The 27,873-nt window shown below is 49.5% G+C and overlaps 1 protein-coding gene across 1 annotated transcript in view; it reads left to right on the forward strand.

Moving 5' to 3' along the window:
* The window catches only part of LOC138807041 (cadherin-3-like), a 41,983-nt gene extending 14,980 nt beyond the window's left edge, over window positions 1-27,003 (forward strand). The window contains exons 3-16 of the mRNA XM_069992614.1: window positions 9,436-9,524; window positions 11,909-12,034; window positions 12,165-12,320; window positions 12,437-12,581; window positions 13,710-13,885; window positions 14,428-14,556; window positions 16,146-16,331; window positions 18,146-18,387; window positions 18,720-18,865; window positions 19,870-20,094; window positions 21,529-21,735; window positions 23,564-23,694; window positions 24,035-24,181; window positions 26,048-27,003. Of these exons, the coding sequence (XP_069848715.1) occupies window positions 9,436-9,524; window positions 11,909-12,034; window positions 12,165-12,320; window positions 12,437-12,581; window positions 13,710-13,885; window positions 14,428-14,556; window positions 16,146-16,331; window positions 18,146-18,387; window positions 18,720-18,865; window positions 19,870-20,094; window positions 21,529-21,735; window positions 23,564-23,694; window positions 24,035-24,181; window positions 26,048-26,260 (2,318 nt within the window). The 3' untranslated portion in view covers window positions 26,261-27,003. The remainder of the gene's footprint in view (window positions 1-9,435; window positions 9,525-11,908; window positions 12,035-12,164; window positions 12,321-12,436; window positions 12,582-13,709; window positions 13,886-14,427; window positions 14,557-16,145; window positions 16,332-18,145; window positions 18,388-18,719; window positions 18,866-19,869; window positions 20,095-21,528; window positions 21,736-23,563; window positions 23,695-24,034; window positions 24,182-26,047) is intronic.
* Window positions 27,004-27,873: the final 870 nt, after the last annotated feature.

The raw sequence follows: 27,873 nt of genomic DNA on the forward strand, positions 1-27,873 counted from the left end.
CTTTTTGTTGTCACTATGTAACCCAGGCTGGCCTCAAACTCTTGATATTCCTGCCTCGGCCTAACAAATCTTGGGGGATGCACCAGCACAGCCAAGCTCTCTTGGGCTCCTCTTGCCTAGAAGATGCCTGGGGAGACCCAGGCAGTGCCAGGGCTCAGCCCCATCTCATGATTTGTGCAAGTATAAAACCGTTAATATTTTATGTTATAATTGTCAGGCTATTATAAATGGCTGCTTTGTGACCTGTTTTCCTTACCTTCTGCAGAGCGCTTTCTCCTAGGTAGGCTTGCTTTTATGACATTTAAGGCCATAAATGAGCCATTTGAATGACTGTAGCACAACATAATTAAGTGTTATGTTGAAAGGTTGAGACTTTTTCCCCTTGTATTTAAGCAACAGCCATGAAGGTCCTTGAAGGAATGGGATGATTTCTGGCACAAAGCCCTGGTCAGAGGGCTTATTTAAGGTTTCTTAATTGCCAGAAAAGTGCCAGTTTACATTCTCCTCCACCCCAACAATATATAGCAGCACCGGGTTCCCAAATAATCCACAGCTCTTAGCCTTTTAATCGGGCAGTATTTCTTAGTAAGTGAAATGTTTTGTAGGTGGGTGCTCTGTGGCTTGAGCCATACTGCCTGCCCGCCCCCCCCCCCCCACTGGCTCTGTTTTCTATATATAATTTTACTTAGGAAAATTCCAGATCTCTTTTTTTTCTTTTGCTGGTTGTGGGGCCTGAACTCTGGGCCTGGGTGCTGTCCCTCAGCTCTTCAGCTCAAGGCTAGCGCTCTACCACTTGAGCCACAGCCACAGCTCCACTTCTGGCTTTTTCTGCTTATGTGGTGCTGAGGAATTGAACCCAGGGCCTCATGCATGCAAGGCAAGCACTCTACCACTGAGCCACCTTTCCAGCCCCAGAATCTCCTTTTGAGTCAATTATACATACATTCTCCACATCTTCTTTTCCCAGCCCCTTATCAGAGGTAGCAATAGCTACAAGTAAGAAAGAATTTGCTTTAGGAATTAGATATGTCCCATAAACCAAGCTAGAATAAGAGATCTGGTAAGCAGTATCTCTTCTCACACTGCTGGCTGCCTTTTGGGCCCACCATGTTCAAGATGATATAGCTATTAAAGTCAAAATACCCAAGGGCTTGGGAAGTAGCTCCGTGGTAGAGTGCTTAATTAAGCACAGGGCCCTAAGTTCAGAAGGAACACACACACACACACACACACACACACACACACACACACACACACGGAAATGCCCACAGAACAGACACACACACACACACACACACACACACACACACGGAAATGCCCACAGAACAGACACACACACACACACACACACACACACACACACACACACACACACACACACACACACACACACACACACACACACACACACACACACACACACACACACACACACACACACACACACACACACACACACACACACACACACACACACACACACACACACACACACACACACACACACACACACACACACACACACACACACACACACACACACACACACGGAAATGCCCACAGAACAGCATCCCTTAAAGGACATTTTGTGTTCCAGGGAGATGGATTCTCTTGTTTTGCCGAAACGTCCAATGTGGTTAGACACTAGGTAGGATTACAGAGCACCTTCCTATTTCAGCCAAGAAGACAAATTCACATCTTATTTTAAAAGCTTTCTCTTTTCATCAGCTCTAGTGCCCGAGAGACTGAACCCTTCTTGCCCAAGTTTTATAGTGGCGCCAGTTGAGGATCTGAGGCCAAGCTTGGCAGGATGGTTTTTGAAGAGGAACTTTGGACCCAGGCCAGAAACTCCTGCTTCCATGGGATGTCTTTTATCTAGTGCAGATGAACAGAACAGAACTCTTAGAGGGCTTTCCTTTTTTTTTTTTTTTTTTGCCAGTCCTGTTGCTTGAACTCAGGGCCTGAGCCCTGTCTCTTTGCTTCCTTTACTCAAGGCTACTAGCACTCTACCACTTGAGCCCCAGGGTAGAGCTCTAGCCTTGAGTGAAAACACTCAGGGACACTGTTTAGGCCCTGAGTTCAAGCCCCACCAACCAAAAAAAAAGGGTGACTGGCTCATTATGTTTCTAGCAATCGTGCACGTAGGCTCGGTGCTGAACACAATCCCTATACAGTAGGGATTGTGTAGATACCTCCTTTTTTTTTTTTAAACCAGTCAGTCCTGGGACTTGAACTCAGGGCATGGGCACTGTCATTGTGCTTTTTTTGCTCAAGGCTCTAGCACTCTACCACTTAAGCCACAGCACCACTTTGGCCTTTTTTGTTAATGTGGTACTGAGGAATCGAACTCAGGGCTTCATGCATGCTAGGCAAGTACTCTACCACTAAGCCACATTCCCAGCCTTGTACCTCGTTTAAAAAAAAATCATTGTTTTTATAAAGGTGGTGTATAGAAGGGTTGTAGTTACATAAGTCAGGCAAAGAGTATATTTTCGCTTTGGACAGTGTTGTCCTTTACCTTACTTCCTCTTTTCCCCCACCCACAAGTTCTATAGTTCATTTTATAGTTCATAGTATCTAGTAAGTATCTCTGCTGCATTTGTTCACCCTTTGTCCTTCCACTTCTGTGCTCCCTGACCTTCCCAAAGACAGATACATGAACAAACAAGACAAAGAAACAAAAGCAACAAAGAGAATGTATGAGAATGTGGTTTAGTGGTAGAGTGCTTGCCTAGCGTGCATGAAGCCTTGGGTTTGATTCCTCAGTACCACATACACAGAAAAAGCTGGAAGTGGTGCTATGGCTCAAGTTGTAGAGTGCTAGCCTTGAGCAAAAGAGGCTTAAGGACAGTGCCCAGGCCCTGAGTTCAAATCCCAGGACTGGCAAAAAAAAAAATCCCTTCTTTCCATATCTTGTCGTTCATTTAGATAAATATTATTTTAGACGATCAGATGCATATAGGCATTGTGCCTTTATGTTCTTAAGAACATGGTCTCACTGAGTGTGAATGCCTAGAGTCTATAATTCATGTCCCAGTGTATTTTAGATCTAACTTCTGCATATGAGAGAAAACATGCGCCATTTGTCTCTCTGAGCTTGACTTACCTCACTTGATTAGTTCTAGGTACATCCATTAACTTGCAAATGACATCGTATTATTCTTATTAATGGCTGTGTAAAATTCCATTGTGTATAGAAACGTCATTTTTTTGATCCACTCATCTTTAGTAGGGCATCTAGGCTGTTTCCATACCTAGGCTGTTGTGAATAGTGCAGCAATGAACATGGCTGTGCAAGTGTCTTCACAGTATACTGGCTTATGATATTCTAAGTAGATGCCTAGGAGTGGTATGGCTGGGTTGTAGGGAAGATCTATGTTTAGTTGTTTCTTGTTTTTGTTTTGTTTTTGGGAGTCGGGCTTGAACTCTGGGTCTGAGCGCTGTCCCTCAGCTCTTCAGCTCAAGGTGAGTGCTCTACCACTTGAGCCACAGTGCCACTTCTGGTTTTCTAGTGGTTTATTGGAGATATGAGTTTCACAGACTTTCCTGCTCGGGCTGGCTTTGAACAGCGATCCTCAGATCTAGCCTCCTGAGTAGCTAGGCTTATCGGTATGAGCCACCAGCGCCTGGCTCCTATGTTTAGTTTTTTGAGCACAGTAGGTACCTTTTGATCAGTTCCTGGAGTTTGTGTTTTCCAGATCCTTGTGAGGGAAACTGGCTAAAGCAGGCAGATGACTCCGTCTGAGGTCCCAGGTGGGTGTGGGAGCAAGAGCTGTGTTTAGGCCTTTGTTTTCCAGCCTTAAAGTCTGAACTATGTTCATCAACTCAGCTCAAAAAGAGTTTGCCACAAGCCCGTTCATGCCCCAGTGACTTGGCCGAGATGTGTGGTCTGGGGGAAAACAGGCTCCAGTCGGAACAGGGGCCCACTCACTTCATGCTCAGGGCAGCTCGAAGGTGAGGCAGGATGAGAATGACTGATGATGCTGGTTTTGAAACAGTGACGTAAGTGAAGCCAGCCATGCCAGGAAGTGTCCAGGAGGAAGCTGTAACCATTTGCCCCAGGGCTTCACCACCAAGTAGCTGGGTGGTGACTCACAGTTGGCAGAAAGGATTACTCATGGTCCTCCAAGTGCCCAGGCAGGTTTCCTTAGCAAGGTAGAGTCCGCCAACACCCCCCGCCCCCAAACACCTGCACACCACTGAACCCTCCTACCAAACTGCCCTCTCCAGATGCAGCCTAAGCTAAACCAGCTCCAACCTATGGTCTCTGATCCTGTGCCTTTCCCTTCCTGGCTTCATCCACCAAGACAAAGCACAGCTGTGGCTAACTCCCTCCCGAGTTGGGAGTTGGGAGGGAGTTATGGTTTATGTCTGGTGGAGAGATAGCAAGACTTAGAGACAGAAACATGTTAAATGTGTGCACTGGCTAATGGTACTTTCGTTGGCGGCTTACTGTGAGCCAGGCCCCAGGCCTGTGTTAAACACTAATTGAACTTCTTCTTCCCAATAATTTTATAAGGTGGATCTTATTCTTTCCATTTTCCAGCTGGGGAAACTGAGCGTCCACAAGCTCTCATGATTTGCCCACACAATCTGTGTCTGTATGTAAGGAGCATTGTATGGATTTGAACACAAATCTTCTGGATTCCATACCCCACATCCTGCATCCCTTTAATTGCCCTCAGAGTGCCCTCCTAGTTTTGGGGGGGGCCTCCTGTGCATTTTCTTTTTTTTCTTTTCTTTTTTTTGGGGGGTCCGGTTGTGGGCCTGAACTCTGGGCCTGGGTGCTGTCCCTCAGCTCTTCAGCTCAAGGCTAGCGCTCTACCACTTGAGCCACAGCGCCACTTCCGGCTTTTTTTCTTTTTGCTTATGTGATGCTGAGGAATTGAACACAGGGCCTCATGCATGCAAGGCAAGCGCTCTACCACTGAGCCACCTTCCCAACCCCTCCTGTGCATTTTCTATAATTGCTTCCCGAGGCAGTTCAGCCCTAGGGGTAGCCTCTTGTTTCCTGAGTTGTCAGGCTGAGAGCAGAAAGATGCACACTGCAGCTTGTTTTTGAGGATTTGGGCAGGGTAACAGCTAGCTGCGTGTTTGGGTTAGCTGGGTATGTCTGGGTGTCTCGTGTCATGCACATTGGGGTTTGAAGCTTGCTCCTGCCTGCCTGAATTCTGGCCTTGCCAAATGTGGGATGGAGCTGATGGGGCCAGGTGCCCTGGGGTACCTGGAATGTGCAGCCCGCACAGCCCAGGACTGCTGGCTCCTTGATTGTTGGCACGTCCCCTCTAAGAATAGATGCCCAGCCTAGATACTGTGCTACTAATGTTTGAAGCCCCAGTAGTGGAAATAAGCACTGCTGTACACGCCTAAGGGTCAGATTTCATAGATAACAGGAAGAGGATTTCTGGGATACTGGTACCCTGGGGAGCAGCAGCTCTTCCAGTTTGGGCCCTAAGCTTCCTAGTAATGAGGAGTCCTTAGCCCCCTGCTGGGTAGCCTGATAGGAGAGGATTGGGGAGCTCTCAGAGAGCATTGAAGGACATCACTGTCTGTCCCCCCCAGTGCTGGCCACAGCACCTCCCCTAGGAAGAGGCTTAAGAAGGGAAAGAAGCTTTCAATTTCCCCCCCCTCCCCCCAATCAGTTGTGGGGCCTGAACTCTGGGCCTGGGCGCTGTCCCTCAGCTCCTCAGCTCAAGGCTAGCGCTCTCCCACTTGAGCCACCGTGCCACTTCCGGCTTTTTCTGTTTATGTGGTGCTGAGGAATGGAACCCAGGGCCTCATGCATGCAAGGCAAGCACTCTACCACTGAGCTACCTTCGCAGCCCTTGATTTTTTAATATCTGTTTGAATAACTATTATAGTTTTTTTTTAAATCAGTGTTTGAATAACTATTATAGTCACAAGGGTCAGAATCCATATCGGTCAGGCTGATGGTAAAAATGTCACTCCTGGCTGGGCAGCAGTTTGTTCATACCTGTAATCCCAGCTACTCAGGAAGCTGAGATCTGAAGATCTTATCTTTTAGCCAGAAGTGGAGCTGTGGCTCAAGCGGTAGAGGCCTTGAGCAAAAAAGCTCAGGAATAGCATATATACCCTGAGTTCAGATCCCAGAACCCACCACCACCCCACGCAAACAGAAATTAGCCATGTATGTGGTTAGCAAGATAGTCATGGGCAAGTGCTTAAGGCAATGGACCTGCAAACAAGTTGCAATTATTGGGAGGGATCGTTTTCTTCCAGTCTTTTCTGCGCATAGTTATGAAGTTCTGCACTCTGCTTACTTTGTTTTACTTCATAGCATGAGATCTTCCCTATGTAATTTAAAACCTCTGTGGTAAATATCATTTCTGGCATGAGAAATAACCTGTGGAGTGTGTGCTCCATAGATGCTTAACCTTTGCCTTGTATTTAAGATCATTTCACCTTAGCTACACGTCAAGCCTGGTACCTCCAGGCGTGTGTGTGTGTGTTTAGAATAAGGCCATGGCCACCCTCAGGCCCCTCTGGAGCTGAATCTGGCCCAAGCCTCTTCCCCTACAGCTGGCCAGCTGTGTCCCAGCTCCAGACTTGTGATGCAGACGTGGGCAAGGAAGCAGCGATGCTCACCAAGCAGGCTGGTGCTTCTCACATAGCCTTCTAGGCAAGCGTCCTGTCTGCACGTGTGAGCTCTGGGTCTCTCTGGAAGAAGCAGCTCTTGATGGTTCTGCAGCCCTTCCCAGCCTCCCATGCACAGCTCCCTCCCCAAACGATGAGCAGACACTTCAGAGGCCCAGAGTTCAAACCCTAGGACACAGTGTGTGTTGGGGGGGGGGGGGGACCGGGGAGAACCCTGGGTTCAAGCCTCGGTATCACAAAAGGAGGAGGAAAAGGGGGAGGGGAAGGAGGATAGATTAATTGGAGCAGCAACAGGAATGGAGTTCCTCCCTCCCCGAAAGGATATAAATTATCCCTACTGGAGACACCTCTTATCAGCTCGGAGACGGTACTAGAGGAATCTATGAGTAAACTTCACCACCAAGCCCCAGTTCCTGCCCTGGAAGCCCCTGACTGCTTTCCATTGTCGAGTTAGCTGCCTCTGGCCGCTCCCTGGTGAGCAGCCATCACACACGAGTATGCTGCCTTGTTTCTCAATGCATACATGCATTCTATCTTGGGTCTGGTGTGTAGGGCTCATGTCTGTGCCTATACTGGGACTTGAATTTGGGACCTAGGCCCTGTCCCTGAGCTCTGTGGCTTGAGGCTAGCACTCTACCACTTAAGGCACAGCTCTACTTCTGGAATTTTTAGGGTATTTGAAGAAAAGAGTCTCATAGACTTCTCCTGCTTGTGCTGGTTGTGAACCACAATCCTCAGATCTCGGTTTCCTGAGTAGCTAGGATTACAGACATGAGCCACTAGCACCCGACTTAGAGTTGATATTTCAGAGTGTGAAGATGCCTTGATAATTCTACCCATTCTGGATAGGCATTGGCCTTTTTTTTTTCTGGTCTGTCGTGGGGCTTGAACTCGACCTAGGCACTGTCCCTGAGCTCTTCAGCTCAAGGTGAGCACTCTACCACTTGAGCCACAGCACTACTTCCAGTTTTCTGATGGTTAATTGGAGATAAGATGTCCCTGCCTGGGCTGGCTTTGAACCGTGATCCTCAGAGCTCAGCCTCCTGAGTAGCTAGGATTACAGGCGTGAGCCACAGGCCTTCGTCTCTTATCTGTTTCTGATTGCAGCTAGTACAAGTTATGCTGTGACAAACATTATGATACGTGTTTTGGTAAATGTATTTTTATAGGGCCTGTACATCAGAATGTAATTGCTGGGTTTGTTGGGAAAAAATATAGCAAAATATTTTGTGTACTCATGAAATAATATTTTCCCTTTCTCTAGCCCTTTGCAACCTTTACTCTTTTTTTTTTTTTTTTTTTTTGCAACCTTTACTCTTATCTATGAATTTTGAATATCTAAAGTTCCCCTTACAAGTGGAATTAGAGACTGGGAAGGTGGCTCAGTGGCAGAGTATTTATCTAGCATGTATGAGGCCCTGGGTTCAATTCTTCAGTACCACATAAGTGAAAAGAAAAAAGCCGGAAGTGGTGCTGTGGCTCAAGTGGTAGAGCCCTAATCTTGAGCTGAAGAGCTGAGGGACAGCACCCAGGCCCAGAGTTCAGGCCCCACGACCGGACCCCCCCCCCAAAAAAAAAAAAAGAAAGAAAAAAAAGAAAAAAACAGAAAAGGCCAGAAGTGGCACTGTGGCTCAAGTGATAGAGTTAGCCTTGAGCAAAGGATGCTCAGCAACAGTGCCCAGGCCTGAGTTCAAGCACCAGGACTGCCAAAAACAAAACAAGTGGAATTAGATAGTATTTGTTCTTTTCTGACTTACTTCACATATTTTTTATTTGGAAGTGTTTTTCTGGTGTGAGAATTGAACCATGACCTCAAAAGTCTGCTGACCTACACCCAGCTTAGCATTTCTCAACATCTATTGCTCATTCTTGTTGTACAGTAGGTGTCAGAATTTTGTTCCTTTTTTTTTTTTAAAGAACATTCCTTATAAAGGCTTAGTTCCTTTTAAAGGCTTTATTCTTTTTTTTAAAGGAATAGTATTCTGTATGCACCATTTCCCCCAGTGATGCAGGGGAATTCTGACTTTCCTATATTCTTGGACTGGGGTGTAACTCCATGGTAGAATGCTTGTTTAAACTGGGTGTAGTGATGTACACCTGCAAATTCGGCATTCAGAAGGCTGAGGCAAGAGGATCAAAGTTCTTGTTGGAAGGCTAGCCTAATAGGGATTTTCAGAAGGAATGTACAGCAAGCTAAAATAACTGGTAGTTGTTCAAGGGGGCATGTGAGCAACAGTGTGCCATCTCACGTGACAGGAGTTGGGTTATATGTAGTCTTATGACCATTAGACCACCATCTTCCTCTTGCTATGCCTTATCAACCCTGTGTCTCACAAGGCTACCCACTGAATGTCTGATCTTGGTCCTCCGGCCACATGAACAAAAAAGGTATTGCAGATGGGGTGCCAGTGGCTCACGTCTATAATCTTAGCTACTCAGGAGGCTGAGATCTGAGGTTCACAGTTCAAAGCCAGCCTGGGCAGGAACATCCATGAGACTCTTATCTCCAGTTAACCACCAGAAAAAAACAGAAGTGGTGCTGTAGCGTAAGTGTTAGAGAGCTCACCTTGAGCTGAAGAGCTGAGGGACAGTGCCCAGGCCCAGAGTTTAAGACTGACGACCAACAAAAAAAAAGGGGGAGGGGCGAATTGCACCTACAAACTGCCAATGGTCAGTGGATGGCCTCTGAATGTAGACTTCTCTTGTGGTCACTTTGTACCAGCCGTTGATCCATTCAGGGGCCTTTTGTCAGGTTGTTTCCCCTGTGGTAGCTTGCAGATGTCACCTTCTCTCTCATACCTCTTCTTTCCTTTCCCACAGCAGCGTTCGCTGGCTCTCCTGGGCAACAGGTGCCTCTGCTCAGCATTGACAATGGCGACTTCAGTGTGCTGGCCGGAGGAACTGTCCAGGTAACACAACACAGGACAAAAGGAAGATGCAGGCTGGGAATGTGGCTTAGTGGTAGAGTGCTTGCCTAGCATGCATGAAGCCCTGGGTTCGATTCCTCAGTACCACAGAAATAGAAGAGTGCCACATAATAGAAGTGGCATGGTGGCTCAAGTGGTAGAGTGCTAACCTTGAGCAAAAGAAACTCAAGGACAGTGCCCAGATCCCGAGTTCAAGCCCCAGGACTGGAAAAAAAAAAAAAAAAGGAAGATACTCTGTGGCCACAGCAGGACTGGAGGCCTTTGGCTATAGCAGCTATCAGCCTAGTTAACCCTTCCTAAGAAGTGGCAGAGAGTCCTTAGCCATCCAATGTGAGCAGGAGGGCCTACCCAGCAGGGAAGTAACTGTGGCTGCCCAATAGGGGGCACCAGAGAGTCAGGTCAGAGAGGCAAAGTGCTGCCTTGCAGGATCTTGGGACTCTGTTCAGTGGACCTATCCCTACCTTCCTTCCTCCCTGCTTCCTTCCTCTCTTCTCTCATTCTCCAGGCTAACCCTAATGAAAGCCATCCCAGTAAGCACTGCCAGTCCCATGAGCCTCTAGGAAAGTGGACTTCAGGCATTGGGCCATGCATTTTGGGGGTTTTTTTTGGGGGGAAGAGGGGGTTTGGTCGTGGGGCCTGAACTCTGGGCCTGCCCGCTGTCCTTCAGCTCAAGGCTAGCACTCTACCACTTGAGCCACAGCGCCACTTCCGGCTTTTTTGTTTTTGCTTATGTGGTGCTGAGGAATCGAACCCAGGGCCTCATGCATGCAAGGCAAGCGCTTTACCACTGAGCCACCTTCCCAGCCCTCTTTTAATTTTTTAAATAGCCATTTTGGAACTGTTGGCATGCCTGAAGTGGTAGAGTATCTGCCTAGCAAACACAAGGCCCTGAGTTCAAGCCCCAGTATCACAAAAAGGGGGAGGAGGGGGAAAAAGTCTCTACAATGAACAATCTGATTTCTCTGTATCTACCTAAAGCTCCTGTACCTCTCTAAGACAAGATATAGATAATCATGGGCTAGAACCCCCCCACCCCCTCCCTGCAGAGTCAAGATATTTCATTTTATATGTGTTTAGATAGGTTAGGTGTTAACTGGGCACTAATAGCTCAAGCCTGTAATCCTAGCTACTCAGGAGGCTGAGATCTGAGGATCCCCTTCAAAGCCAACCTGGGCAGGAAAGTCTATGAGACTCTTATCTCCAATTAACCACCAGAAAATAAGAAGTGGCGCTGTGGCTCAAGTGGTAGAGTGCTCACCTTGAGCTGAAGAGCTGAGGGACAGCATCCAGCCCCAGAGTTCAAGCCCCAAGCTTACGTGTTTCATTTCCATCTAGATAGATGAATATAAAAATAGACATATCCTTTCCTTGCAAAAAGCCAATAAACTTTGTTGTTTTTTTTTTGTTTTTTGTTTTTTTTTTGGGTCCGGTCATGGGGCTGAACTCTGGGCCTGGGCGCTGTCCCTCAGCTCTTCAGCTCAAGGCTAGCACTCTACCACTTGAGCCACAACGCCACTTCCACCTTTTTTTTGTTTGCCTCTGTGGTGCTGAGGAATTGAACCCAGGGCCTCAGGCATGCAAGGCAAGCGCTCTACCACTGAGCCACCTTCCCAGCCTAAGCCAATAAACTTTGTATCTGAACCTTTATGCATGTGGTTTATTATGATTACAGTTTGTTCTTTTTCCCCCTGAAGATAAGCACTGTTAGTAGTTTCCTCTCTATTATCCCAGACTTTATCTGTGCCAAGAACATATAAAGGCTGAACATGGTAGTTGTCCCCAGACATAACCAGGAGATTCTGGTATAGCTTAGAGCTCCTTCCTACCTCCTTAGCAAGTGCAAGTCCCCTGAGTTCAAACCCCAGTACTACAAAACAGCAACAACAAAAAACATGAACATAGGGTCTTATTTCCCTACCCTCTTACGTAAAAGATAGATTAATGCCTGACACATAGTAAGTGCTATGTTTTTTGTTTTGTGTTTTTGTCGGTTGTGGGGCTTGAACTCAGGGCCTTGGGTGCTAACTCTGAGCTATTTTGCTCAAGGCTAGCACTCTACCACAGCATCACTTCTAGTTTTCTAGAAGTGGTGGTTAATTGGAGATAACAGTCCCACAGACTTGCCTGCCCAGTCTGGCTTTGAACCATGGTCCTCAGATCTCAGCCTCTTGAGTAGTTAGGATTACAGGCTGTTCCTCAATTTTTAAAGCTACATAGTATTCCTGTACATGAGTGTGCTGTGGTATATGGCCCTCATCAGTGCACCCCTCTAGGTCTCTCTCCTCACCCTTAGTTGCTATAGCTAAGAGGGTGCTGGGTACAACCATCTCTTACACATTTGAGCTCAGGGTCTTCTCTCCTTGCAGGAAAGGAAAGAAGCAGAGATCTTCCCATTAAAACGTATCTTACGAAGACGCAAGCGAGAGTGGGTGGTGCCGCCTATATCTGTTCCTGAGAATGGCAAGGGCCCCTTCCCCCAGAGGCTGAATCAGGTATGACTGCCCTCCCGCCGCCAGCCATGGTGACTGCAAGCTGGGCTGCAGAGGCTCTTCACTGTGCTGGTGAGGAATTGGCAATGTCAGGAAAATGTCGATGTCAGTTGCCATTTGGTTTTGCTTCCAGCTCAAATCTAATAAGGACCGAGGCACCAAGATTTTCTACAGCATCACAGGGCCAGGAGCAGACAGCCCCCCGGAGGGTGTGTTCACCATAGAGAAGGAGACAGGCTGGCTGCTGCTGAACAAACCCCTGGACCGGGAAAAGATTGCCAAGTACGAGGCAAGTGGCATCTCTGTAGCATCCCCGCCCCCAGCACTGTGTCTGTCCCCCCGGTGGGCCAGGCGTCAGGGGTGGTGGGGGAGCGGCAGGCTGAGTGCAGACTTGTGTGCCCGCAGCTCTTTGGCCACGCCGTGTCGGAGAACGGGGCCTCGGTGGAGGATCCCATGAACATCTCGGTCATCGTGACGGACCAGAACGACCACAAACCCAAGTTCACCCAAGATGTCTTCAGAGGGAGTGTCTTAGAGGGGGTGCTGCCTGGTAAGGGGACCAGGAGAGGGCGACTCTGAGTCTGCTGCACCCAGACCCAGCTTCTGACTGGAAGTTCTTCTGCTATGAGGGTTGTGGCTGGGAGGCACTTGATCTGTGGAGAACAGAACAAGTTGCTAGGGCTGGAGAAGAGGGTGGTGGGGACCAGCACACCTCTGAAGGAGAGACTCTTCCTCTGTAGTGAAGACTCGGAGACTGCTAATGTCAGAAAGTCCCACAATAAAAACACTTTGACTAGGTGCTTACAGCTCACCCCTGTAATCCTCACTATTCAGAAGGCTGATTTATGATTTAAAGCCAGCCCAGTCAAGAAAGTCCAAGAGACTCCCATCTCAGTTAACTACCAAAAAGCCAGAAGTGGAGGTGCAGCGCAAGTGGTAGGGCATAGCCTTAGCAAAGAAGCTAAGGGATAGCACCCTAGCCCTGAGATTGAGGCATATGTGCATGTGTGGGTGTGGGTGCACACGCACCCACACATAGACTTTTTTTTATTATTATTGTGAACATACTGTACAGAGGGGTTACAATTACATGGGTAAGATAATGAGTACATTTCTTATCAAGCATTGTAGCCTCCTCCTTTGTTTCCCCTTCCCATCCCTTTGTATCCTCTCTCCCCTCCCAACCCCCCCCCCCCGTCTCCCCCACCAAAGTTGTAAAGTTCGTTTTTCGACATAACGACTTGTACATCTCATTGTTGCAATGGATCCTCCTGTATCCCTGTTTTAACAATTTGTTTTTTCCCTTCCCCTCCACATATACACAACATCATATATAGTTATATATATGGGGGTTATACCGTGGGGGAGGGACATACAAGGCAACAAAGACATAATCTTATAAGTACACGCATAGACTCTTAACTCCAATTAACCAACAAAAAGCCAGAAGTAGAGATGTTGGCTCAAGTGGTACAGTGCCAAAAAAAAAAAGCTTGGGAAATAGTGTTTTCTCCCAGGTGGATCAGAGCCCGGCCTGAAAAAAAAAAAAAAAAGATGGCATCTTTTAAGAAAGAAGAATAGGTTCCAGATGGGCTCCAGCTAGCTTCAAAGTAGAACCGCTGAGGTTGGAATTGGAGCTGGCAGAGAAAGCTTGTCACCTTTCCCTTCTCCTCTCCAGGCACTTCTGTGATGCAGGTGACAGCCACAGATGAGGATGATGCCATCAACACGTACAACGGCGTGATCGCCTACACCATCCACAGCCAGGAACCGAAGGACCCGCACGACCTCATGTTCACTGTCCATCGGAGCACTGGCACCATCAGCGTCATCTCCAGTGGCCTGGACCGGGAGGTTGGTGATCTGGGAAAATGCTGACCACCGGGCTCTCCCAGGCTGGGCCTGATCAGAGAGAAGCTCTAGGCACCTCTCCCTTTGGCGTCCTGCCAGATGGCCTCCCCGAATCCCTGCTGAGGAGAGGGGGGAGATGGCAGGTGCCACATGGAAACTCGGTGTTTTCTGGAGGTTTTCTCATTTCCTCTCAGAATGGCTCTCAGTGTGCACATTGCTTCAATCTGTCCCTGGCGGGCCACAAAGTGGGATTAGCTCCGAGCAAACTGGTGTTGCATTCTGTTTCCTAATGAATGTCTTTGGAGAGACAGCCGAGGGTCAGGAACAGGCCCTGGGGAGCTATTGGGACCTGTGATCATCCTATGGCCCCCCCTCAACTTCTTGCCTCTGTTCTATCTGGTGGGGGCCCAGGGAAGGGGGGAGAAAACATGAGAGAGGGGAAGAAGCCACCATTGCCTTTCCTGCTATCCCAAGGCTGTGCTTTCTGGAGCCCCAGCAAGGACTGGAGTCCCCATGACCTTCCTCTCTCCTCCTTTTCTCCCCAGAAAATCCCTGAGTACACGCTGACCATCCACGCTACAGACCTGGATGGGGAAGGGTCCTCTGCCACAGCAGTGGCCATAGTAGAGATTCTTGATGCCAATGACAATGCGCCCGTGTTCGAGTCCCAGAAGGTAATGCCCCTCTTCCCTTGCTCCCAGGCACTAGCAATGGGCTGAGTGTTTACCTAGGTACATTGCTTTTAGTCCCAGTCTCCTTACTTATCCCAGTACCTGACCATTCTGTGCCCCATTCCCTCATCTGTGGAACAGAGATAATGATAAAATGACTGCCACATCTTTCTGGTCAGAAATGAAATGATATATGTTCAAGTCTTAACACAAGCCTGGAAAAGGGTGCTTAACAGGAAAATTTTTGATATGGAAACATACTGGCCACATACCTATACACGCTCACCTTCCCCATGAATTCGTGTTCCTTCCAGTGACAGACAACTCGGTGTGAGTCAAGGGGACATACATACTACATCTCATCCATAGACAAGACCAGCTGTTGAATGTTATTTAAGGGATTGTTAAAAGCTTGTTCTAAGCCAGGCACCAGTGGCTCACACCTGTAATCCTAGCTACTCAGGAGGCTGAGAGCTGAGGATCACTGTTCAAAGCCAGCAGCAGGAAAGACCATGAGACACTTACCTCCAATAAACCACCAGAAAACCGGAAGTGGTGCTGTGGCTCAGTGGTAGAGCACTCGCCTTGAGCTGAAGAGCACAGGGACAGCACCCAAGCCCAGAGTTCAAGCCCCGTGACCGACCCCACACACACACACACACACACAAAATTTTTTTTTTGTTCTAAGCTGGGCACTAGTGGCTCACACCGTAATCCTAGCTATTCAAGAGGCTGAGTCTGAGGGTCATAGTTCAAAGCCAGCCAGGGCAGAAAAGTCTCCATGATACTGATCTCAAATTAACCACTCAACCACAAGTGGTGCTATGGTTCAAGTGATAGAGTGCAGCCTTAAGCAAAATTGCTCACAGATAGCAGCCCAGGCTCAGAGTTCAAGCCTTATAACCAACCAACAAACAAAATAAATATGGCTCACACCTGTAATCCTAGCTACTCTGGAGGCTGAGATCTGAGGATCATGAGTCAAAGCCAGCCTGGATAGGAAAGTCTGTGAGGTTCTTATCTCCAATTAACTATCAGAAATTAACTACCAGGGCACTATGGCTCAAAGTGGTAAAATGTTAACCTTGAGCAAAAGAGCTCAAGAACAGCCCGGGTGCCCCGAGTTCAAGCCCCATAACAAAAAAGAGAGAGAAAGGAAGGAAGGGAGAGAAAAGAGAAAAAAAAAATTGTTCTCAGTGGCTGACCTTCCAGCCTTTACTGACCAGCACAAACTTCCATAGAAGTTCCTGGCCAGCGCACTGACATAGCCAGACACTGGCCCTTCAGATCTCAGCTGGATAGGCGGCTGTGCACAGCCTTGGCTAGGCCGCCCAGACCAGCAAAATTCTTGGGCACTAGGCCCTGGAGGGAGACAGAAAGTGGGTCCAGTGTTGGTGTGTCCTGTCCCCATGACAGGGAGTCTGATACTCAGGACTTTCTTCACAGTGTGTGCCTCTAAAACCTGCTGGGGGCGGAGGCTGGTGGTCCAGGAAAGGGGAAAGGCCATGGGGTTTTCTCAGAAGTGGTCTAGAGGGGTTGCAGGCTCGGATGGTCAGGCTCTGCTCTCATGAGGCTGCTTCCCACGCTGACAGTACGAGGCCCGGGTACCCGAGAACAAAGTGGGCCAGGAAGTACAGAGGCTGACAGTGACCGACCTGGACGCCCCCAACTCACCAGCCTGGCGTGCCTCCTACCGCATCGTGGGAGGTGACGCCGCGGACCATTTCACCATCACCACGCACCCTGAGAGCAACCAGGGCGTCCTGACCACCAGGAAGGTGAGTGCAGTTGGGCTTCAAGCAAAGGGCATACCTGGGATGGCCAGGTCTGCATCCTCTCCCCCCCTCCCCCCCCCCACCAAGAAGGGCTGCTCATCACCTCAGGTCACTTGTCTGGGTCCATTCCTGGGGGATTGCCCCCCTTACTCCTGTGTTGAGGATCCTGTTGTCCAACACCCACTTCATGACAATGTGAGAAGTACTGCTGTTTCTCCTCTCTCCCTCCTCCTTTCTCCCCTTCCTCCTCTTCCTTGTTCTCTCTCCTCTCCCTCCTCCTGTCCCTCCTCCTCCTCCTCTTCCTTTCCCCACCATCCTGGACCTCCTTCTAAAGCCTGGTGTCCACAGGCTGCATGTGTCCAGTCATCTCCCACTGAGGGGCTCGGCCTTACCCGGATTAGGCTCATTTGCTCCTCCTTACTCTCTTACAAACCTTTCTAGGAATTTAGAAGTAGAAAGTTTTAAATTAGTAAATACATCTTTGACTTTCAAAAAGCCTATTTTGCCAGGCACTGATGGCTCAAGCCTGTAATCCTAGCTTCTCAGGAGGCTGAGATCTGAGGATTACAGTTTGAAGCCAGCCAGGATAGGAAAGTCAGTGAGACTCTTTGCTCCAATTAACCACCCAAAAACCAGAAGTGGATCTGTGGTTCAAGTGATAGAGTGTTAGCATTGAGCAGAAGAGCTCAGGGACAAAGCCCAGGTCCTAAGTTCAAGCCCCAGGATACCTACCCCCCCCCCCATACACACACGCTTAAAAATGGATGTTTCTAGAAGAATCAACTACATTAGAACACATCATGAAGCACTTGAGAATCTAAAACATTCGAGCCACAAATATAGCCAGAGGCTACATGTCTCAAAAATATAAACATAATGAAGTAGTTAACTCAGCCTGTTTGTTGAACCATCCAGATGCATGGATACTGTATCGTCTTGGCAACACCACCACTACTGGTACTGATGTCCTCTCGGAACAGTGAGCAAACAAGTCCCGGAGAAGTCCCAAACAAATTCAATTATGAGCCCCTTTAGAAGTTGCATGGCTAGAAAATGCAGTATATATTAAAACCACGCCAACATCTTGGCTATATATGTAAAACATATTCTTAACTCAAATTCCAAGCAGATTTTCTCCTACCCACAAATGTATAGATGGCCGAGGGGATATTGGCTAGTCATGTAGGATGTGGGATCAGTTCCTGGTGTCTCAAAGGGACAAGGGACCACTGCCCCCACCTATAGATGCCAAAGCACCCCCATCTGTAATAACTAGAATGTTTCTAGAAGTTTCTCAAACACCCCAAGGTCCATGTCATCTGTCCTGGAGGATGTCGCTGCCCCATTGGGAACAAGTGTTCTAGGCTTTCCTAAGCTAGTTGTCTTTGGAACAATCTCAGTGTCCACTTGGGAAAAACAGGAAGCTTTGAGAGTGGGGGACAAAGAAGAGGCAGGACTGGGCCGGGCGCTGGTGGCTCACGCCTGTAATCCTAGATACTCAGTAGGCTGAGATCTGAGGATCGCGGTTCAAAGCCAGCCCGGGCAGGAGAGACCGTGAGACTCCTATCTCCAATAAACCACCAGAAAACCGGAAGTGGTGCTGTAGCTCAAGTGGTAGAGCGCTCGCCTTGAGCTGAAGAGCTGAGGGACAGCGCCCAGGCCCAGAGTTCAAGCCCCACGACTGACAAAAAAAAAAAAAAAAAAAAAAGAAGAGGCAGGACTGTTGTTTGTGGGGGCCTCAAAACCCTCCTTGTGGCCCTTGTCAGACCCATATACGTCCTCACAGAATGATGGTTCAGATCCTCCTTCTTCCCTAGGGTTTGGACTTCGAGGCCCAAAACCAGCACACCTTGTATGTCGAAGTGACCAATGAGGCGCCCTTCGTGGTGAAGCTCCCCACCTCCACGGCCACCGTCATGGTCCATGTGGAGGATGTGAACGAGGCTCCCATGTTTGTCCCATCATCCAAAGTCATCGAGGCCCAGGAGGGCATCTCCATCGGGGAGACTGTCTGCATCTACACTGCACAAGACCCTGACAAGGAGGGTCAGCAGATCAGGTACCCAGGCCCCAGGCCAACCAAGCACACCGGGACAGTGAGTGGGTTATAGGAGTTACCATAACGATTGTTCGGAAGTTTGGACTTCACCCTTAATTAGACCTTTCTTCCTGCAGTGCTCAAGGCTGACAACGAGGTAGGGGTTCAGGGGACAGGTGTGTCCTATTGACGCCCTTCCATCCCTCCCTGCCACCTCAACTCCTCCTCTGCTTTAGGCTCCATTTACAGTGAGATACAGCCCCTGTGGTCTTTAGCAACTCAGTCCTGAGAAGACTTTAAATGGTGACGCTACAGTTCTAAGTATGCTGGATATGGGCCTTCTCTTCCTCCAGCTACCACATCCTGAGAGACCCGGCAGGGTGGCTGGCCATGGACCCAGAAAGCGGAAGGGTCACTGCAGCAGGCACATTAGACCGAGAAGATGAGCGGTTTGTGAAGAACAATGTCTACGAAGTCATGGTCTTGGCCACCGACAATGGTGAGAGCCTGTGGTGCAATCCCCAGAGTCACCAGTGGTTGTGAAGACTTTCTTCAGCTGAGGTTTTGGTTCACTGAACCCTGAATTGGTCTTCAGTGTTGTTGTTGGTAGTGGTGGTGGTGGTGGTGGTGGTGGTGGTGGCGTTGGTCATGGAACTAAGGACCCGGGCCCTGTTCCTGAGCTTTTTCACTCAAGGCTAGCACTTTACCACTTTGAACATAGCCCAACTTCCGGTTTTCTGGTAGTTAATTTGAGCTAAGAGTCTCATGGACTTTCTTGCCCAGGCTGGCTTTAAACCATGATACTTAGATCTCAGCCTCCTGAATAGTTAGGATTTTAGGTGTGAACCACCAGCTTGGCTTGGTTAATAGTCTTTTAGTTTTGGCTGTAGGGCTTGAACTCTGGGCCTGGGCGCTGTCCCTGAGCTCTTTAGCTCAAGGCAAGCACTCTACCACGTGAGCCACAGTGACACTTCCAGTTTTCTGGTGGTTAATTAGAGATAAGTCTCATAGAGTTTCCTGCTCAGGCTGGTTTTGAACCGTAATCCTCAGAGCTCAGCCCCCTGAATAGTTAGGATTACAGGTGTGAGCAACCAGTACCTGGCTTGGTTAATATTCTTATGGTTGATTAAAGGGGTAGGTCTTGAAAATACTATGATTAGTGATGTCACACCATGACCAATGGGGCATAAAGACAGTTGTCATCTCTGCCTGACACAGAGTGAATCATGACCTGGAGGCAAGTTTCCTGAACTAATCAGCTGACATTGCTGTGGCTAATAGATTTTTCTCTGTGATATATTATGACTATCCAGATGCTGTGGTGGCTGCATCTGTGCTGTGATAGGCTAATAATGTCTACCATGGTCAGAAAAACAAAGATAGATTGCCATAGATTACAGCATGAGGGACCATGAAGTTTGAGCTGGGAGCCTCTCTGAGGCTGACCAAGTAGGTCTTGGGACATAGGCTGAAACAACATTGCTTGTATGTGATTATGAACAGGGAGCCCACCCGCTACTGGCACAGGGACCCTACTGCTGACACTTACGGACATCAATGACCATGGCCCGCTCCCCGAGCCCCGTCAGATCATCATCTGCAACCAAAGCCCAGTGCCTCAAGTGCTGAACATCACCGACAAGGACCTGTCGCCCCACTCTTCCCCTTTCCAGGCCCAGCTCATGCACGACTCAGACATCCACTGGATGGCAGAGGTCAATGAGAAAGGTAAGAGCAAATGCTAGCTCTGCTGGATGGCTGTCCCCGCGCCTGGACCCTGCACACATTCTTGCTCCAGCATCTTGTGGGTCACAGAGTCAATGGGCTCCTCAAAGATGGCAGCCAAAGCCAGGTGGCTCACACCTGTAATCCTAGCTACTCAGGAGGCTGAGAGCTGAGGATCACTGTTCAAAGCCAGCAGCAGGAAAGACCATGAGACACTTACCTCCAATAAACCACCAGAAAACCAGATGTGGTGCTATGGCTCAAGTGGTAGAGCACTGGCCTTGAGCTGAAGAGCTGAGGGACAGTGCCCGAGCCCAGAGTTCAAGCCCCACAAGGACAAAAAAATTGTGTTTTGGGGGGAGGGGGTTGTTTGTTTGTTTTGTTTTGCTGGTTGTGGGGCCTGAACTCTGGGCCTGGATGCTGTCCCTCAGCTCTTCAGCTCAAGGCTAGCACCCTAACACTTGAGCCACAGCACCACTTCTGGCTTTCTGCTTATGTGGTACTGAGGAATTGAACCCAGGGCCTCACGCATGCAAGGCAAGCACTCTACCACTGAGCCACCTTCCCAGACCCCCGACAAAAAATACATAGCCGCTAAATGCTGTTTGTTAGCCCCTAGCATCCTCTGAGCCCTAAAGAACCTTTCTCATCCATACAACCTTCCTGTAGACATGGGAAAACCACCCAGACAGAGGAAGTGACTTGCCCAGTATTACATAGCAAGAGTCAGGAGCCCAGCACAGTGATAGTAGCGGACGCACCCTAAGTGAGCTTGCTGTGGACACTGCACTCTGGAGAGGGTGGTGCTCACATCTGCCCTGGGAAGGAAGAGCTGTAGCCTACCTCCTCCTCCCCATCTCTTGACACACATGTTACAGATGCTTAATCTTTTTATGTGTATACCAGTACTGGGGTTTAAACTGAGAGCCTGGGCACTGTCCCATAGTTTCTTGGCCTTTTCTACTCAGGATGCCAAGATCTGAGGATCATGGTTCAAAGCCAACCCAGGCAGAAAAGTCTGTGAGACTCTTACCTCTAATTAACCAGGTTGAGTGTCAGCCTTGAACAACAAAAACAAAAAACAAAAAAACTAAGGGACAATGCCCACGTCCTGAGTTCAAAGCCCAGTACTGATACGCATACACACACAGAGGAAGGAAGAGAAATAAAATGATGAATTTATTTTCATTCCCCATAGTCGTCTCCATGACAGTGAATTTGGCATTAGCCCTTTGGGCTTTTGAGTTCAGAGATCAAACCCCTGGCCTCCTGGGCATGCTCTATCCCTGAGCCGCCCTCCCACTTAAAGTGCTAATGTAACTTGCTCGGGGCTACTCTTGATGTACTCTGCTCTGATGCTGAGCAGCCCTCATCCTGGGGTCCTTACTTCCCACCACCCCTGGCCCCCAAGACTAATGACTCACCCGCCCACTCCAGGAGACTCGGTGGCCTTGTCTCTGAAGAAGTTCCTGAAGCAAGACACGTATGATGTGTACCTCTCTCTGTCTGACCTCGGCAACAAGGAACAGCTGACGGTGATCAGGGCCACCGTGTGTGACTGCCATGGCCACGTGGAAAACTGTCCGGAGCCCTGGAAGGGCAGTTTTGTCTTCCCTATCCTGGGGGCTATCCTGGCCCTGCTGTGTGAGTATCACGTGCTTCCCCATCTGACACCAGAGTGGTTGAGAGAATGGTTCTTCACTGAACTTCTGAGACTAAGGGACCTTGAGTACCACTAACTAGTTGGCTGGCAGAAGTACTTCTTGATTTGGATATAGTGACACATGCCTGTGATCCTCTAGGCTGGTGACATGGGAAGTTCTTAGAAGTTTTTTTGTTGCTGTTGTTTGTTCTTTTGTCAGTCCTGGGGCTTGAACTCAGGTTCTAGGCTCTGTCCCTAAGCCTCTCTGTGCTCAGGGCTAGTGCTCTACCACTTGAGCCACAGAGCCACTTCTGCTTTTTCTGTTCATGTGGTTCTGAGGAATCAAGCCCAGGGCTTCCTGCATGCTTGGTAAGCCCTCTACCACCAAGCCACATTCCCAGCCCCTTAGAAGGTTTTAAGCAGAAGAATGATGTGCTGTGATGTAAATTCTTCATGATTCCTACTGAAAGGAATGTTGGAGGCCTAGGGTGGAGGCAGGAAGACCATACAGAAAGCTGTTGCCATCATCCAGGGCAGAGCAAGTGTTTGGTGGCTATGACCAAGATGGCTGTCTCTGAATAGGTTGTATTTCAAGACAGTCAATTCAAATTGATATGAGAAGACGAGCCACCAAAGACGTCAAAGCTTTTGGCCTGAGAGATAGAAACCAGGGGTTTCCTTCTGCTCACCAGTTGGAGAAGGAAAGGGGGGAAGAAATTTTTGTCTGTCTATAAGTAGAGAGATGAGTGGGCACTGGGAAATGCAGTCTGCCTCTTGCTTTCTTCCAGACCTGTGGCATGGGATTGGGGAGTGAATTGAGCATCAGAAAGCTGGCCAGGGAATCAGCTTCCAGCAGCAGCGAAAATAGCAGTAACGCTAAATGCTCTGTGTCCTTCCATCTGAGCCACCACAGAAGGAGGGCGGGAGGGTGCCCCTTTACGGTGGATTATCTGTTCAGTTCAAGTCTGGCTAGTTGAGGTGAATAAGGGGCTCATTGGAAGGTAACACCTAGAATATGGAAGGGCCAATCAATGTCCCCTGTATGGGATGTCTGGCAGTATGATCTAGAACTCCACATGGGAAGATGGAGGCTTACTGCTGCTAGGAGGAGGTGACTAAGCCTGAAACTGTGTTTCACAAGTGAGTAGATTTGAGGAAGTCTAGAGAAGCGGGTGTGGCTAGACCTTGGTAAGTGGGGAGAGGATGGGAGACCAAGAGGAAGCCAGATCGCAGACAGGTGCCGTTGGCTCACACCCCCGTAATCCTAGCTACTTGGGAGGCTGAGATCTGAAGATTGCAGTTCAAAGCTAGCTGGGGCAGGAATGTCTGTGAGACTCTTATCTCCAGTTAACCACCAGAAGATGGAAGTGGTGGTGGAGCACTAGCCTTGAGCAAAAGAGCTCAGGGACAGTGCCCAGATTCTGAGTTAAACCCCATAACCACCACCACCAACAACAACAAAAAGCCAGATTGCGGGAGCTTTGAGGAGTTGAGTGGAACTTCCTAAGTGCAAAGGAGTAGTCACTGTGTGTTCAATTTCGGAGGGGTGGGGGGTTGGTTTTCACTTGTTTTTTCCTGCTCAAGGCTGGTACTCTGCCACTTGAGCCATACCTCTACTTCTGGCTTTTTGCCGATTAATCAGAAATAAGGGTTGAAGCCTAGGTTGGCTTCAAACTGCAGTCCTCAGATCTCAGCTCGCTGAGTAGTTAAGATGACAGATGTGAGCCACCAGCTCCTGACTGGGTTTTAATTTCAATGGGGCTTCTAAGAGCCTGGGGGTCGTGGCAGGCCCTGTGCCGGGGTGAGTATTCACATCCCCAACTATTTCAGTCCTCCTGCTGGTTCTCCTCCTACTGGTGAGAAGGAAACGGAAGGTCAAAGAGCCCCTCCTGCTCCCGGAAGATGACACACGGGACAATGTCTTCTACTACGGCGAGGAGGGTGGTGGTGAGGAGGATCAGGTGAGGGCCTGGGGTAGGGGTGGAGTGGGCATCCACCAGGCAGGAATGGGTTAAGGCCACCCAACCAAGCCCTGGCCAGCCTTGGCAGAGGCCTCGGCTTTAGTACAGAATAGAGCACCAGCTTTCCTCTTCTGTCCATCACTGTAGTCCATCACTATAGTCTTTCTGGCCCAGTCGACTGAACCTCAAGTCCGTGCTTAAGTTGAGAGGCTGGGGAGGGTGGAAATGGGGGCTTTTAGAGGTCTCTGGCATGATCAGGAGCAGCACGGCCCAGGGTGAGGCACAGCGGCTGGGGGCTGCGGAGATGCTCAGCCCTGTGCTTCTGTTCATTTTCCTGAAGGACTACGATATCACTCAGCTGCACCGGGGGCTGGAGGCCAGGCCCGAGGTGGTCCTGCGCAATGATGTGGCGCCCACCTTCATCCCCACGCCCATGTACCGGCCCCGGCCCGCCAACCCTGATGAGATCAGCAACTTCATCACCGAGGTGAGGTGCGGTGGGCCTCATGCATGAGCAGCACCACAGAACACGCTTGGGGCTTGCAGGCTTGTCTGTGGGTTCAGATCCTGTTTCTCTACCACCAATTGACTCTATGTCCTCTGCATAGCTAAGTGCCTCTGTGCAGGTTTCTTTCTTCATAAACACATTTGACTGACTGGGTAAGGATACATTAGGAATCATTTATTCAAATCTCTCCATTTTATTTTGAAGATACTGTGGAGCTAGACTTACTGGGCTTGAGGTTTAAAGAGTTCAAAATGGAGCTGGGAATGTGGCTCAGTGACCCATGCTTGCCTAGCATGCATGAAGCCCTGGGTTCGATTCCTCAGTGCCATATAAACAGCAAAAGCCAGAAGTGGTGGTATGGCTCAAGTGGCAGAGCTCTTCAGCTCAAGGACAGCGCCCAAGCCCAGAGTTCAAGCCCCACTACTGACCAAAAAAAAAGGAGTCCCAAGTGGAAGAAAAGGATATAGAGGAAAAGTCTGGAAGTTCTGCCTGTAGATTGCTTCCAGGGTTAAATGAGGAAGCTTCTAGAACAAGGCTGCCACAGAGGCTCCCAAAGGACCCTCCGGCCATTGGAATCACTTGGGGAACCTGAAAGACCATGAGAGGCTCTGACCCCCTCGGGCTGAGACCCTGCCAAGCAGATCACACACGCAGAGTCAGTCACGAGTTTGATGTGAGGGTGGTCAGGGACTGGAGCCAGACAGTAAACCAAGGTCCTTAATAACAGAAAGAGGAATTCAGCACCTGCTGTGGCCATGTGATGGTGGGCAGAGGGGCTGGGCTGGGCTCGGCCCCAGCCCTCCCCCCATCTCTCTTCTTCCCTTCTTCTCTCTCTCTCTCTCTCTCTCTCTCTCTCTCTCTCTCTCTCTCTCTCTCTCTCTCTCTCTCTCTCTCTCTCTCTCTCTCCCTCCCTCTCCTCCATCCCTCCCTCCCTCAGTTTTCTCTTGCTGAGTCCAAAACTTGCCTTCTACCAATAATGCGATGGGGGTGAGCCTTTGTTCCTTACCCTGGTGTGTGTGTGAAAGAGTACTGAGCCCAAAACCGTGTGGGGTGGGAGGGGGGGAAGCTGCTCATGGCACAGGGTAGCTGGTTTGAAGAAGGTGCTGTGGACTAAAGACCCAGTGGTCATCAGAGGAATGTGTGTGTGTGTGTACACTGGGGCTTGAACTCAGGGCCTCGGCACTGCCCTTAGGTTTTTTTTTTCATCAGTTGTGGGGCTTGAACTCAGGTCCAGGAGCTCTCCCTCAGCTCTTTAGCTCAAGATGAGTGCTCTACCACTTGAGCCACAGCGCCACTTCCGATTTTCTGAGTGGTTTACTGGAGATGAGAGTATCATGGACTTTCCTGCCTGGACTAGCTTTGAACTGTGATCCTCAGATCTCAGCTTCCTGAGTTGCTAGGATTACAGGCGTGAGCCACCAGCACCCGGCTGCCCCTTAGTTTTTTCGCTCAAGGCTATACCTTAGAGCCATACTTTCACTTCCAGCTTCTTGCTGGTTAATTGGGAATAGTCTTGTGAACTTTCCAGTCAGGCTGGCTTCGAACCACGATCCTCAGCTCTCAGCCTCCTTAGTAGCTAGGACTACAGGTGTGAGCCACCGGCGCCCAGCTTCTTTATTCTTTATAGACTGGTGAAAGCCTGGCCGTCCAAGGTCCCAAAATGAGTGTATGTGGAGGTGGACAGTGTCACCCTTGCCCACAAGCCATGTCCCATTGAGCTGACCTGCTGAGTTATTCCTTCCTTGAGTTATTTCAACCTCCGAAGTGGAGGGCGAGGCCAGCTGGCCTGCCTGCCCAGGACCTGGAGGTCAGCGGCTCCTCACTGGCCATTCTCTGTTGTGGCAGAACCTGAAGGCGGCCAATACCGACCCCACGGCCCCGCCCTACGACTCCCTGCTCGTGTTCGACTACGAGGGCAGCGGCTCGGACGCGGCGTCGCTCAGCTCCCTCACGTCCTCCGCCTCCGACCTGGACCAGGACTACGACTACCTGAGCGAGTGGGGCAGCCGCTTCAAGAAGCTGGCCGACATGTACGGAGGTGGTGGCGACGAGGACTAGGCCGGCCCACAGGCCCAGGGACTGAACATCTAGCCACAGCAGCTTCTCCCAGAGGGGTCGGTTCCCCTCCATCACCTCCGCCCCCAAGGAACTAGGGGCGCTGCTCAGCAGCCTGGAGGGCAGAGGCTGCAAGGCTGGCGCTCAGAGCTGGGTTCTAGGCCATTGACAGTGGAAGACATGGATACCTTCAACACCCACCACCTCTTGCCCTGGGTCCAGATGGCCACAGGAGCTGAACTTCCAGAAGTTTCCCACCTGCTGTAATGTTCTCAGCCAGGGCCCTGGCCCAGCCCTCAGCCCTCTCCCATGCCCCATGTGGCATTTCCCTCTAAAAAATGGATCCTTTTCTTTGGACAGAGGCCTATTACTAAAACTGATCCGATTTGGGGCGGGGGGCCTGTTTGTTTTTTGTTTTTAATGATATATTCAAAGAGTTCCAGGCCGGTCCCTGGTGTCCCCTTGGGTCTGCTATGTCCCCGCACCTCACCCCCACGCGCCCGGTGCTGGTCCTCGTGCCTCTCCGCTCTCCAGGCCCTGAGGTGTTGCATGCGGCTGGATCACTGCATTTTTATCTGTGGATGTCTAGGTGGTTCTGTATGTTTTTGTTTTTGTTTTGTTTTTAATTTTCCCCCTATTTTTTTTTAAATTTTCCCCATGGCGTGCCGTAGATTGGAGGGTGATGACAATCGTGTAAATGTATTAGAACTTTTTTATTAAAGGAACTTTTCCCAGAAGGGTCTGGAGAGTGGATTATCTAATTTCCATACTCGTTCACCCACGGCAAGGGTTCAGTTCAGTGGGTTTGAAGTTTTTCGGGGTTGTGTCAAAGGATGGCTTCTCCACAGCTTCGCCCCGCTACTCCAGCAGGAGAGACCTTGTGAAGGATTCAGGAAGGCCCGGATGAGGGGTGCTGACCTCCCCTCCCCCTGGAAATTCAGAGCCATTCCATTGTGGAACCATTAACAACCTCCTTCCCCTGGGGCTGAGTGTCGCCAGTGGCCAGGCAAGGCCACCTAGCCAGTACTTGCTTCAGACTCTTCTTTACAAAATGGGCAGTGTGGGGGAGGTGGTTATAGTGATTAAATGACTTAATATCTGGCATATAACAAGTGCTGTTTGTGCTAGGTGGTTTACTGTGGAAATAGGGTCAAGCCGGGCGCTGGTGGCTCACGCCTGTAATCCTAGCTACTCAGGAGGCTGAGATCTGAGGATCGCGGTTCAAAGCCAGCCCGGGCAGGAGAGACCGTGAGACTCCTATCTCCAATAAACCACCAGAAAACTGGAAGTGGCGCTGTAGCTCAAGTGGTAGAGCGCTCGCCTTGAGCTGAAGAGCTGAGGGACAGCGCCCAGGCCCAGAGTTCAAGCCCCACGACCCACAAAAAAAAAAAAAAAAAAAGAAATAGGGTCAAAACTTTTACAGCCAGACAACAGTTAACTTTTGAGTATTTCCTTTCAGTGACCCTCCTACTAAGTAGTCTTGGGATTTTCCTGCTTTAAAGAATCACCTCACTGCCTTTGGTTTGGGTTTGTTTTGTTGTTTTTAATGATGCAAGGGCTGGGTATGGTAGGGCGTATCTGTAATCTCAGCACTTGAGCTGCAGGATTATGAATTC

This window comes from Dipodomys merriami, unplaced genomic scaffold (genome assembly GCF_024711535.1).
Source record: "Dipodomys merriami isolate MVZ:Mamm:240054 unplaced genomic scaffold, mDipMer1.0.p SCAF_41, whole genome shotgun sequence".
Taxonomy (NCBI): Eukaryota; Metazoa; Chordata; class Mammalia; order Rodentia; family Heteromyidae; genus Dipodomys; species Dipodomys merriami.